General features: G+C 36.7%; 1 protein-coding gene across 2 annotated transcripts in view; it reads left to right on the forward strand.

Moving 5' to 3' along the window:
- LOC107664520 (multiple epidermal growth factor-like domains protein 9) overlaps positions 1 to 13,843 on the forward strand; it is an 86,318-nt gene that overhangs the window by 63,218 nt on the left and 9,257 nt on the right. Inside the window, exon 4 of one of the 2 annotated variants that reach the window (XM_016455112.1) lies at positions 8,192 to 8,341. The exons of the other annotated variant lie outside the window; for it this stretch is intronic. Coding sequence (XP_016310598.1) covers positions 8,192 to 8,341 — 150 coding nt within the window. The remainder of the gene's footprint in view (positions 1 to 8,191; positions 8,342 to 13,843) is intronic. 2 annotated transcript variants of the gene reach the window in all.

A 13,843-nucleotide genomic window follows, 5' to 3' on the forward strand; every position in this document is an offset into this window, starting at 1 on the left:
GTGAGTTTGGGACGTTTATATTTTTTATATTATTTGAAAACACAATGCGTTTCAACCATCTTTGCAAATATGTACTGACAATGGTTTATAAATCTGTTGTCAATAAAAGAAAAAATCTTTAAGGTCTCCAAAAGCTTTAATACCTCAAAATAAAAGTTGTATGTTTAACATTTGAAAGCAAAAAAATGAAGACAGCCATAAAAATTAGCAATTGTAATTTTACTGTAAAATAAATGAATATTAACTGTTTTTTTATTTTACAGTACAGTAGATGGTGGTTCAAGTTTTCCTTTTTTATCCCTTGTTGGTTGTCTGTTGGTTAAAAATGATAGCAGAGTTCCAAAACAAAACTTCAAAATTCAGTTTTTTAATAAATTATGCATAAAAGCGAGCAATGCAACAATATTACAAGCCTCCAATTCCATTATATTTGTTGTTATATCGCAAGAATTGTTTGCATTGAGTAGTTATTATTTCTTACACCACCTCCGTTGCCCCCTAGAGACTGTTCTTATTATAAATTATAAAGCATTAGAGAAAGGATGGGAACAGTGCATCTTTATTAAAGGGATCCTATTATGCTTTTTCACTTTTTTCTCAACTTTAGTTAGTCTGTAATCTTGCTGTTTGAGCATAAAAAAGATCTGCAAAGTTACAAATCTCAAAGTCCACTTCAAAAGGAGATATTTTATTTAACAGAAATCACTTTTCAAAAACTACAACGAATGACTCGTTTGGATTACAATGCATATTTTCCGGGATTTGTGATATCACAAATATCGACGAATGGTACGAGACCTGGTTGAGCTGCACTAGAGAAGGCAACGAGTGTTATCACTATGTCGGAGACACGCTAGCTTTCCCAAGGCAGACGAACTTAGAGTGGTTACAATCATCCGGGTTTAAATCGCGCTCAAATTGATTTGATTTTGACGCAATATTTACACTGAAGCTCGCAGCAGGCGGCTAGGTAAGGGGCATGGCATTTCCCGACCAGGGGCCGAGTGGTGCCAATCACAACACACACTGGCCCAGCTAACCAATCACAGCACATTTCGTATTTCAGAAGGCGGGCCTTCATTTGATACAGGAACTATTCGAGCCGTTCATGCCAGACTGGGGAGAGAGGTGTTGTAATAATGTAAAATATGTGAAAAATAATGTGTTTATCGAACAACCTAGTATGAGAGCCGGTTCTAGTACACCCCCAAAACAAAATCAAGACTTTGTTAAAGAGCATAATAGGACCCCTTTAAAAAGGCTTTTGTTGTGTCAGTCCACTGCAGTAACCAAAGACTGGTGTTGATGCTGATGCGCAGGAGCTATGTCATCACTCTAACTCAACAACTGCACATAAGCACTTCCTGCTGCTGTATGCACTGACAGCACTGCAGAGCTTTAACCCATACTGTATCTCTCTCACCACACAAGCTCTTCGGTTTTCAAACACACAGGGGATTTCAAACTTGTTTTCTAAAATGTAAAGGCAGGGATTTATTTTCTAACCCGGGATCTTTATAAATATGTGCATGTGGAATAATTTCTGCAAAATATTACATGGCTTCTTGCACATTTAACAACACTTTCAAAGTGAAATGTCCACTGAGTGGAATACATATGGAATACATATGGAGCTGATTATGTGATTATTCATGCAGTCTGGTAAATGCGTTTTGAGGAAAAATAGTATTGTGCAAGGAACTGCAAGAAAATTAGTCTTTATTAATTGATAATATGCCCTAAAATCAAAATTGTGTGAAAGGAATAAAATAGGTATAGGTACGTGTATGTACTTTTTTTTTTGTTTTGAAAATGTTGGTAGAGGTAGGCCTATGTATTTGAGCCTGGGTTAAACCCCCCCTGAGTCTAGTGGGTCCCTAGACTCCAATTTGAAAAGCCCAGTCTTCAGATACTTAGTTTTTTTCAAATTCCAAGTCAGTTTTCATATGTAATGCAAATTGTCCAGTAATCGCTGTTAAGAGGTTTGAACATTGCTGTATATGAATCCATCAAGTGTCATTTTGCTGATGTATTTTTTCACTCTTTCCATCAGTTGATTTTCTGTCAGATATTTTTGCTGTTCAGTGTTCGCTTTACCAGCCTGATATAATTTTCAGTATCCAGTGTTACCTTTAGAATAAGCTTTTTCCCCACAATTCTGGTTAAGTAGGAGCATCATTTTTGTAGTGAGAGTTTAGAACAGAAGCCTGACATCTCAAATATTTTTGGATTTTACCACTTTTTTTTTTTGGTCTGTTTTTGATATTTGATGCATTGTCCCTACAGCTGTCTGGGCTTTTTTCCCTAGCTTCCATTTGTGCCACTCCAGCGGTGTTTAATGTTCCTGTCAGCATGCCCTCTGCTTTCTAAAAGCCAATAATGTACATACACAGACAAGCACAGAGAGCCTCCATTACCTTTCTGCCATTACGTCAGATACCACAGCAGGAGTCAAACTATCCCAGCCAGTGCCTCCGAGCCGGTGAATCTCGCCAGTCGTATGTCCTTGCAGTGAGACAAAGGGATATTGTTACATTAGTTCAGCACAATTTGAGCTGTTGAGGAGAACCAAGACCTCTGAATGTGTATCTTGTGTCTCTTTGGTCTTTTCTGCTCACCATTCTTAGCTTAAACATTTCATCTTGTTACACCTTTTAGACCTGAAATAATCCGGTTTCCTGCCTGGTTTCCCAGATCAGCCATTGTCAATATATTGGTGCATTCATTTTACATTTCCACAGCAGAGATTTCATCTTCAAAAATTACATTCCTGTTCACTATGATACAAAAATCATCAAAACCTTCACTGCTAGTTTTATTTAATATGGCATTTGTCAACAGAATGATAAACAGTGTGATATTTTTAGCTTCCTCAGGTCTTCTGGTAAAGTTGGGGGATTAACTACAAGACTTTTAAAATTGTTACAAATGCTGTTTATTATATGTTGAAAAGTTTTGTAGATTTAAGTTGCAGCTGCTTCAAGTTGAACAGTCGAGCTCGGGCTTTGTGCATTTATCTATAGACCTCTCAAACATGAGGACTTTCTATGCTGACTAAATCTAGCAGGTTTGGCCTGTACTTCTCTCACAAAGTTTTTAAACAAAGCTGTGTTTAGTTCAATAAATAGCTGCCTAATCAGTGAAATTATTCAATACAGCTTGAAACGACGTTGTTGACCCATTCAATTGAAACCTTCTTCAACCCACTTTCCAACGCACATTTACCTCTTGGCTTTCAAACAATATTACAAAAAATACTTGTTTAGTTTTCAGTACATGTCGCAGTATAGAGTCTGCGCTTCTAAAAGTCTTTAAAGATTTTTTGTTGTCTGTGAATTCTAAAATCTTTTCTGGACCTTAACATTACTTTCGACATAATCAATCATGCAATTCATTGTATTGTGGTTGACATTCATTTGCTCCACTGCAATAATCCAGCATTACACCTCTGAGACCTTCAGACAATCCCAGTTAGACTTCAAGAGTGATTGTGCCCTTTCTTCTCTCTGGCTACTTCAGGGCTGTGAAACATTTCAGAGTATTTTGCCCATCGCTATTTATTTATTTAAACTCTGTCTATAGATAACCTTTTCTCTTTGGTCTGTGCAAGAGCTTTTGTATTGAATTGTATGTTTTATGTGTAATACTTTGTCTTATTTTTAATTTTTTTTATTTTGACTTGTTATTTTTGTAGAATGTATATATCATTATAATATTTATTGATGCTTTGAATTAGCTTATTTTTTATATTTTCAGTTATTTTAATTTTTAGTTAAAATTTTGTCATTTAGTTTTTTTTGTTTTTTTTAATATATATAGCTTTAATTGATGTTTATTTCAGTTTTGGTTTCATTAATTTTAGTTACTTAAACTTACATTTATTTCAGTTAATTGCAAAGGCAGAATTTCTCATTTTCGTTTAAGTTTTTTTAAATGTAAGTTTGTAGTGTAATACTATGGGTTTAATAAATGTACTAAATTTTATTTCAGCTTTATTTCAGTTACCGAAAACAATTTTAATAGTTTTAGATAACAGTAACACTGTTTTGACCCAGTCTTTGCCATTTCATGTCAGACAACTAACTATACCTGGGTAATTTCACATGTGCCTTGCCTTTTCTCCATGTTTCAGCTTTCTTTAATCTGACCCATTAAAGGTGTTCAGTCCAGGCACATGTTCTCTTTTTTTTTTTTTATCCAAAACCTTTTAGATTTGCAGACCCAGGGCACGATCACCTACTAGGGCTGTGACGGTGGCAGATTTTTACCACCGCGGTGGTAATGGACCAAATACCTCCGGTGGCGCGGTGTTGATATATATATATATATATATATATATATCATTAATATTAATAATATATATAAAAAAAAAAAACACCCTCCTCTTTCTATTGTATTGTCTTTGCTTGCTACACTGCAACCAGTGTAGTATGTATGATTCACAAACCAGCTATGAGCCAGTTAAATGATCAGCCAGTCAAAAAGACAAAACAAATGACTTTGAATTAGTCAAATTACATGCTCAATTCGTGAGAGCAATTATTAATTATCCTCTGACTCACTGACTAAATGTGTGTGGTTTTTAGTTACAGATACACATTCACAAATAAGTTTTATTATAATAAATTGTATTTTAATAGTATTGTTGGTTTATCAAGGCTGCGAAACACTGTAGGAAACATTGCATATATTTTGTTCATGAGTTCATCTGATTCAGCTATAGATTTAGACAATTCGTTTTGCCTCGTGTTAATGTAAATACTCTATCATTGATTGTTTTCCTGACTTACTGCTCTTGCTTCCCTTTGACCCCTGTGTCAGTCTCCTGTTATGAAATGAAAGAAGAGTTAGAGCTGGACCAGGGGGATTGTTTGCATAAGGCTTCATCTGTGGACACTCATCCGTCTTCAATACAGGGAACAGCGTTTGAACACTAATGATCCTCCTCCTGCTTTACTGTCTGGCCCTGGAGACCCAGTGGAAAAACACACAATTACACACACACAGTTGAGTGGGTCTGACAGCAGCCCATCTTTTCAAACACGCATACACAGCCTCTTTGATCTGTGTGCTTACGGCCCTGAGTTGGATCTCTGTAGTGTTTGCTTTGTCTTGTTCTTAAGGAATATGTTTCTGCTTTCATCCCTGAAGATTTTCAGGCTCTTGCCTTATGTCAATAGATGGACAGATGCTTGAAGTCATCAACTGATCCATGATATTGTGATTTTATCTGATATTTGTATATATTTTGAGATTAATTTAAGTAACTTTGAATAATTACAATAAATACAATTGTTTTAGCACTCAGTTCTGTTATTTATACTCTTAATTAGTGGTGCTTTCTGAAATCAAGTTAGCCATGTCTGTACAGTGCTGTTCAAAATGCATTTAGTTTCAAGGTAAAGTTCTACACCGAACTCCAAAAGATGTTTTGATGAAGAGGAAGAACAACCTTGGTTGAAATCATACCTGGTTTTGCGGGGAGATGCCATCTTCTGCTGGAAAAGAAACAGATTACAATAATATATGTATGCCATAGAACAGGGCTGTCCAAACTCGGTCCTGGAGGGCCGGTGTCCTGCAGAGTTTAGCTCCAGCCCTAATTAAATACACCTGAACCAGCTAATCAAGCTCTTACTAGGCATACTAGAAACTTCCAGTCAGGTGTGTTGAGGCAATTTGGAGCTAAACTCTGCAGGACACCGGCCCTCCAGGACCGAGTTTGGACAGCCCTGCCATAGAATGTCTAGTTACATATGTGCAATACTGATCATATTTCATTAAATAAGTGGAATGATTTAATATGTTAAAATGTTTAGAGAATTCATGCACAACATGTTTATATTGCTTTGTAAGGAAGTGAAGCACATAATGTTTGTACTGCAGACAGGAATAATACTTCAAATCTTGGTGAGGTTTACTATTACTGTTAAATCAGAAGAGCAATTGGAAAAAGAAAACATACCATAGACTTGTCTTGAAACAAAAATATATTAGCAAATTAGCAACCATTGCCACCAGAAACCATTCAGAACATTAGCAGTTGAACACTCTGGCATTGTGTTGGTGAGTTTTGAACAGCCAAGCATCACTCACTCATTTCTTCAGAAAATATAAAAATCTACAGTTGTTATGCAGCGTATTTGTGAAAAGTAATTTATTTTTTGACTGCACAGCCAGTGGCAGATGAGACAAATGATCCTGAAGAAAAAGAAGATGCCTCGTTGCCTGACAGTCTGTGATATTGTGTCAGATCAAATGTTATGAAGTTAATTCAGATCTTGCCATCTTGTGCAAAAACACAAAGGCTGCATTCTTTATCGTACAGAGATGATCAAAGGAGCGTAAATGTTCATGTTGATGACAGCTGTACAGAAACTCATAGTCAGCTGATTACTAGTGATGCTGCTTACACCTGTGCAATGCAGTTTTTCATTCATTGTGACTGTTGCTTGGTTAATTTGTGTCATTAATCTTTCTCTATCTGAGGTAATTGCTTACTGAGCACTGCAGTGGTCCCAAAACGTATTTGGACATTGATGCCGCAATTAAAAATGTATGAATGTGATGAATTGCTTATGCTCCTCTATTGTAAGTCGCTTTGGATAAAAGCATCTGCTAAATGTATAAAGTATAGTTGCACAAGTAATCATATTTTAATCACGATGACGATGTCTGCTTCTCTTTATTAAGTATAATCTAAATTCCTCAAAGCTTTTCCCATAAATCGATACATTTTCCACCAAGTGTGTATTTAATGTTCCCCACCTGGCAACCATGCACACATTCTCTCTCTGCAGCAAAAAATGTTCATGATCTGAAAACACATATGTTGGAGTTTAGTGATGTCCATTGCGATATTCTGTCATACAGCCGGTCTTTGTTCCCTCAGAAGGCTGCTTGTGCTATTTTTTGCTTTTGTGCCAGTTTTTGCTTTGAAGTAAAATAAACCCTGTGTATAGGTTGACAGTGTCTTGATTTGTGCTTACATAAGAGTGGCATCATTAAAAAGTAATTTCTCAAATGAAAATAATCGTGATTAATTATTGTGGTTTATATTGAGCAAATTTATATGAGTGATTTATATTTTGTGCAAAATAAATAGTAACGTGCAACCCTACTTTAAATGTAGCTAAATGTCATGTAACGAATGTCTTTGCAATAAATAACAAAATATCAGACCAAGAAGCATTGGCTAAGAAATTATGCAGTCTTCACTTGTCTTTGTCATTTCAAAGGGATAGTTTGCCCAAAATTGAAAATGTTGTTATTATTTACTTATTTTATTCCAAATCTTTGACCTTCTTCTTTCTGCTGTATTTATTTGTTGAATAGTTTGATATCTAATATAGTGACATTCATACAGGAGTTGGGACAAAAGTGTTGCTTTGTTTTTTTTTTAAAAAGGATAAAAGAACAGCAAGAACAAGAAGGCTGCTGTACAACAGAGAAATCTCTTTTGGACATCAGTAGCACAGGTGTTCATCAGCATGTGAATCAGAGGATCACTGTCACATGTGAAAATGCTGTCAGATCCTGTTTCAGCTCCAGAACAACACCTCAATCCTCACTCAGTCTTTTCCTCTGCCGTTTCATCCCACTCATTTATTACTGTATAGTGTATTTGCTTTTTCTCTCAGGTTCCAAGAAGGAAATCATGACTCATTTATCACTTACAACAGTTTGTTGCATAATAATCAGAGGAATGCCATTCAATGTGTGTGTGTGTGTGGTTTCTCGTACTTCCTCTTTGATTATGCAATCGCTTGTTGAAATGTTCTCTTTTCACTTGGCTTTCAAACACCACTTCAAATCAATTAAATAAAAGCAGTTCAAACCACTCAACTCGTAAAGAGTTCACTTGAATGTTATTGGCACACACAAAAAGAACTCATTCAAGTTTTATTTGTTTTCGCAACTCCCTTTTAGTATTTTGTCATTAGGTTTGCACATGCTCTGCCAGGGTCTGAGGAAGTTCCTTCCTAGTTTTCATGTTTTGCAGCCTTGCACGCTCACTAGAAGTATAAGTTTGCTTGATCTCACCATCTCTTTTTTTTCTAACTTCAGGTTTGTTATGTCTACCTTGTTTAAACTCCGTTTCCCTCTCCTCAACCTTACTGGACCAAAGTCCTGTCAGTCACAGCTGTGTGTCTGTTTACTCAACCCTCTCTCCCTCCCCCTGTTCTTTCAGGCATCTGCGTGAACTGCCAAGGCAACACCGAAGGACCCAGCTGTGAAAAGTGCAGGTATAATTTCTACCGAAGGCCTGGTTCTCTTGTGACAGAGCCCTGCATCCCCTGCCCCTGCTCCAGCGTCACCTCCACAGGCAGCTGTAAGCTCGGTGAGTCCTTCCCACATGCACGTCAGGCTAGTTAGTGTAGCCCACGTTAGCATAGCCTGCTAACTTTATTATCAAGCTCTTATTGGCCACTGCTGTAGGAAATTCAGAGGAGATTTCCACATCTGGGATACGTGGAGTACCCCCCTCTCATCTGTTTTGGATTATGTGTCTTGCATCATTCTGGCCAACCGCTTGCTGTCTGAATTTCTGGGTGGGTGGACTGAGACTTTTAAGAGAAGAGAGGTTTATTTGAAGTGAAAGTGAAACTGGAAATTTTTTCTCTCCTCTCTGGGCCTCCACTCTGAACTAACCCCTCACAGGATATGTTTATGAAATGTACTGTAAAGGCGAGAACGAATGGGGGAGTTTCTTGTGTCTTATTCAGAAAGTGTTTTGATCAGTCCTGCAGTGCTCTGTCTCTCTAGGCCAGTGATGGGCAAACTTGACCCTTCCAGGCCACTTTCCTGCAGAGATTTGATCCAACCCTGATAAAACTCACCTGCATGTAGCCTTCTAGTAGTCTTGAAGACAATGATTAGCTGGTTCAGGTGTGTTTGATTAGGGTTGGAGCTAAACTCTGAAGGAAAGTGGCCTGGAAGGGCCAAGTTGTTTTTAGTCTAGGCTGATTTTATTTGCCATATGTTTGTGAGGAATTGTGTGATATTGCTTTGTTGATCTGTGGGAGGGGTTTTTGGGTTTGCTGACTGCAGCAATGTTCTTGCTGCCTTGCAAGCTGATGTAAGGTAGGACCTGACAGTGGATAAATACCACATAGACCAGCAAAAGGGCAGGTGTGTGTTCGGTGCTCCCAGATATTACAGTAGTGTACATCACAAATGTAGACACACAGTGTAGCTGCTGTTTTTGTGTAACAAGAGAAACATTATAACATGCACTATAAGAATTACAATCATAATCTTTTTTTTTTTTTTTTTTAGTAAAGATTATTTTCTCCTTAATAAAAAAAATTCTAACTAAGATTTTTTTTTATTCACCACCGCTCAAAAATGTAAGGTTGGTAAGATTTTTTCTTTCCTAACCAAGGCTGAATTTATTTGATCAGAAATACACTAAACAGTATAACATTGTTGTGAAATATTATTACAATGTAAAATAACTGTTTTCTATTTTAGTATATTTTAAAATATAATTTATTTCTGTTATGGCAAAGCTACATTTTCAGCAGCTGATATGCTGATTTAATGCTCAAGAAACATTTATTATAAAACACTTTATAAAACAGCATGTGAAATAGAAATTCTTAATAATCATTTGTAAGTTGTAATTTTTAATATTTTGTAATATTGCAAGTTTTGTAAACAATGTAAGCAAAAAGCTGTCACTTTTTATTAGTTAAATTCAAATACATCCTTGCTAAATAAAAGTATTAATTCCTTTAAATAAAAAATATATATATTACTGCCCCAAACTTTTGAACTGTTGTGTATTTTTATTTGATTTATTACATGTGAAAACAAAAATACACATTTTATGAAATTACAAATGTTTATTTTATGGCTACAGTACATATCTACAGTAAATACATTTTATGTAGTAGCCACTGTTTCTAAATCAGAAGTGACTATTTCCCCAAACCAATCACCTGTATTCAGAGCCTTGATTAACACTTTCTGCCATCTATACCATGGTGCCATACTAACAATTACCTGCTCTGGGATTTGAGGCATCTGGTCTTATTTGTGGTGTGTTTTGCAGGCCTTTACAGTCTTTGTTTGCATCTGGCTCTAGAAAATTATGGCCATAAAACTAATCTGGAGGGTAAACAGCTTTTCAGGCACAGCTGTTATCCAAGATGATAGGTAAAGAATAATTGATGACAGGCCGTTGTATTATTAAAAAATAATGCACACCCGAGGTGGTGATGTGGCCATGATGCGAAGTGGAGTATGTTATTTTCTAATAATTTAACAGACCAAAGTCAATTATTCCACTGATACTACGGTTACCACACCTCAAATATTGTTCAGATGTTGTATTTCAAGACATTCGTCAGGTTTTTGTCCTTAAAACGCTATTTTGAGTAGGATTACGCACTTATGCATCTCATCCAATACCCCCTTAGCTAATTCTAAAACGTAATTTTAGTCCTAGTAACATAGACTTGAGCCGACTAATGCAGTTATTAATGAAGTTGTTAGAGAGAGAGAGAAAGAGAGCCTATATGAATTACCGGAGTCTGTGCGTTTCTCAAAAGTGTTCGGCAGCAGCATCTCAACTAACAGCGAAACTGTAAATCATCATAGTAAAATCATCAGAGCAGGGCTGACAACGTGTTTCTGTGCGCGTGTATGTTTCTGTGTGTGCGAGTGTCTGTACTGTATGTGTGTGCATTTATAAGGAAGAGAGAACAGGAGAAAGAGAGAGAGAAATGTTATCGAAATGTGCTTTCCGTACATAATAAAGTGTAATTTTGTGGCAAAAACGTAGAAATAACTGAAATCATTAGGTGAAGTGATATGGACATGTAATGCGGTCAAGACCTGCCTCGAACTACTTTAACCATGCATTTCCCTGAAAATAATTGCACGCCTTAGAACATTCGTCAGCCAATCAGATTCAAGCATTCAACAGCCCAGTAGCCATTTTTCAAAGTCGTTTGGAAAAAAAATACAGTAATATCTAATCATTCATATTTGCACAACTATCGTTGTCTTATTCTACTAAATAAGTATAGCTGTGTAAACACTTTCATCTTAGTTCTTGGTGTGTTTAGCATTGCAACTGCGTTTGCAACTGGAGAACACATACATTTTTCTTCATGATAGAGGCTTTCTTCATTTATACACTAGACATACACATGTATATACATTTTAGAATTGTCAGTTGGTTGCCAGTTATATTTATGCAAATGCTGCCAACTGAGGCTCATCAGCATAACTCAAGGCACATCTCTATAACAGAAGCTGTATTAGGCTCTTACATGTGATTTAAGAGCAAGCCAGCATGCTTGCCCAGAGCACTTTCTATCTCTCCCTCTTTTCCGGTGTTTCTGCTGTTGATTTGGAGTAGCAATTAATAAACAACATTTTGAGATTATACATCCTCTGACAAAACTTAGCTAATGAATAATTAATGTGGCTTGACTCCTCAATCAAAAAGTAAGGCTTCCTGTAATGAGAAGTGTGTGTGTGTGTGTGTGTGTGTGTGTGTGTGTGTGTGTGTGTGTGTGTGTGGTAAAGAGAGATGGTCTGTTGTAAACTTGTGTTGACGAATTAAACCAACCATTACAGCTTCATGTGTGTGTGTGTGTGTGTAAAAGAGAGAGTGTTCTTCATCATGCCTGTATCCGAAAAGCAGCCCACACTGAAAAGGGAACTACAGGTTCAGCCTTTGAGGATTAGTGATTATGGTAATGGAATGCTAATAACCAGCACAGCCAGGACAGTGGCTGATTAGACGACAGACCTTATTTTATTTTGCCCGTAAATCCCTGATGATGCAGCCTGATGAGGTACAGGGGAGCACATAAGTGTTAAATGAATTCCTCATTTACTCATCAAGGCCACACTTTTATTAACAGAACTCCCTGAAGACTGAATGTACCATCAGCCGACCTCTAGATTACACTGCAGGCTCACTGGATGTCTCTATAGTGCTTACTGGGGAAACTGTGTTTTACTAGGATCTAAACAATGGAAATATATCATAATGTCAAGCACCAGCAAGAGGACGGAAGTGATTAATTCACACATGTGCTGCTGTAAAGGTCACTCAGCACAAGAGCAGAGCACATGGGTTAGATCATTAGTTTACATCCTGCACTGCACCATGGGAGGCATTAGCTCTGCTGCTGTGATTGAAGGGTTGCTGGTTCAAGTCTCAGCATCTGAGAGACTGATGTAGCTCTAGGTGGGTTGCAGGTATAATGAGCAGTTGTACACGTTTGCACGCTTCCTGCCCTACTGTAGCTGTGTTTTCGAAGAAGAAACTGCTACTGTATAACCCCTGAGTGCCAGTGCCATAACCCAAATACAAGATGTTAAGCTGTGTCTTGGCGAGCCTTATACTGCTCTTTTAGGATTTATGTGATGGATCATCAAAGCCAGAATGGTTCTTTATCAAGTTTTCATATGATGTTTTAATAGCCCTCATCATAAAGATCAGTGTAATTAACACTACATATTTTTGCTCTGGGATGGTGTGATATCACCTTTTAAAAGATCAAATTTAAAGTGCAGTTGTGAAATCAAACACCCAATATTCAGGATTAGTGAGAGAGTGGGAACAGCAGACCGCTCATAACACAACCCGTTTGACCTATGTAGTCCAGTTTTAGTCACCGTCTGACTGGTGCTCAGGGCCTCTTTTTCTCTCTTCCTCTCATTGTGTCCGTGGTCATCTACAGTCTGGATGCATCTCTCAGCACTCACAGCCAGAAGCTCTTTGCTTAGATCTCATCACAGCAAACTCTTACGCCAGTGTTGAGTGTTGAGTGTAAATATGCTAGTTTGTTTCATTCCCATGGTGTCACATACAGTATAGTATTAAAAGTATTGTGTTTTTGTGTAAGGCAGCCCACCATAGAAAAAGTTATTTTAAATGGTAATTGGGTATTATCACCATAGAGTGCCTTCTACCCTCACAATACTCACAAATGTTGGTCTTAATTTCCCATTCGCTTTATGTCATGTCATAAATAGTAGACACTCAAGTACTGTAGAAACATATTAGCTGAGCTCCCACACATTTTTTTAGATAATTATGGGCCATCATTCAAAGCATAAACCAAAAGATATGTCCTCCCTGTCATGGACATATATATTACTGTTAAATACGTTTTCATTGCAATATTAAGATGCAAATTATATTTTCTGAAAGGTATGATGTCCCTTTCCTAAACAGGGTTATTTGTTTGCTTTCAAATTATAAATACATAAAAGATTTTATGTAAACCATGTTATTAAAGAAACTCATACAATTCGCACATGTATTTTTTTATTATTATTTGGAGAAAACTGTGATATTTGGATGCAGTTTTTTGTTTGCATGTTATTGCCCCAACACCTAGCTATTGAACACACTGGATTATATAGATATGATTGAATTATTATTTTAAATATTATTTTAAAATATCAAGATGACAGGGTGGACCAGCACATGATGGGGTGGACTAGTGTTGTCACGGTACCAAAATTTCAGTATTCGGTACCAATACCAGTGAAAATCCACGGTTCTCGGTACCAATTTCGGTACCAAAGCAAAACACAAAAACATGCTAATTGAACAACATTTTTATTAATAATGTTAAACAAAAATTAAATGTACAAAACCAATGCCATTCTTTATACTTATTTAAAATTGTTTCAAGTTTTTCCACAAGTAATAAAAGTATGAAAAAAGTAAACAAGTTTCACCCAAAAGTTTAGTCATAGTTCTGCTGCCACTGAAAAACATCTGTAAACTGTTGTCTGTTTTAGGGTTTGCTGGTGTGTTTCAGGATCTTCCTCAGTCTGCAGCTGTAAAAGGAAAATATAATATACT

Source organism: Sinocyclocheilus anshuiensis, unplaced genomic scaffold (assembly GCF_001515605.1).
Source record: "Sinocyclocheilus anshuiensis isolate Anshui unplaced genomic scaffold, SAMN03320099.WGS_v1.1 scaffold403, whole genome shotgun sequence".
Taxonomy (NCBI): Eukaryota; Metazoa; Chordata; class Actinopteri; order Cypriniformes; family Cyprinidae; genus Sinocyclocheilus; species Sinocyclocheilus anshuiensis.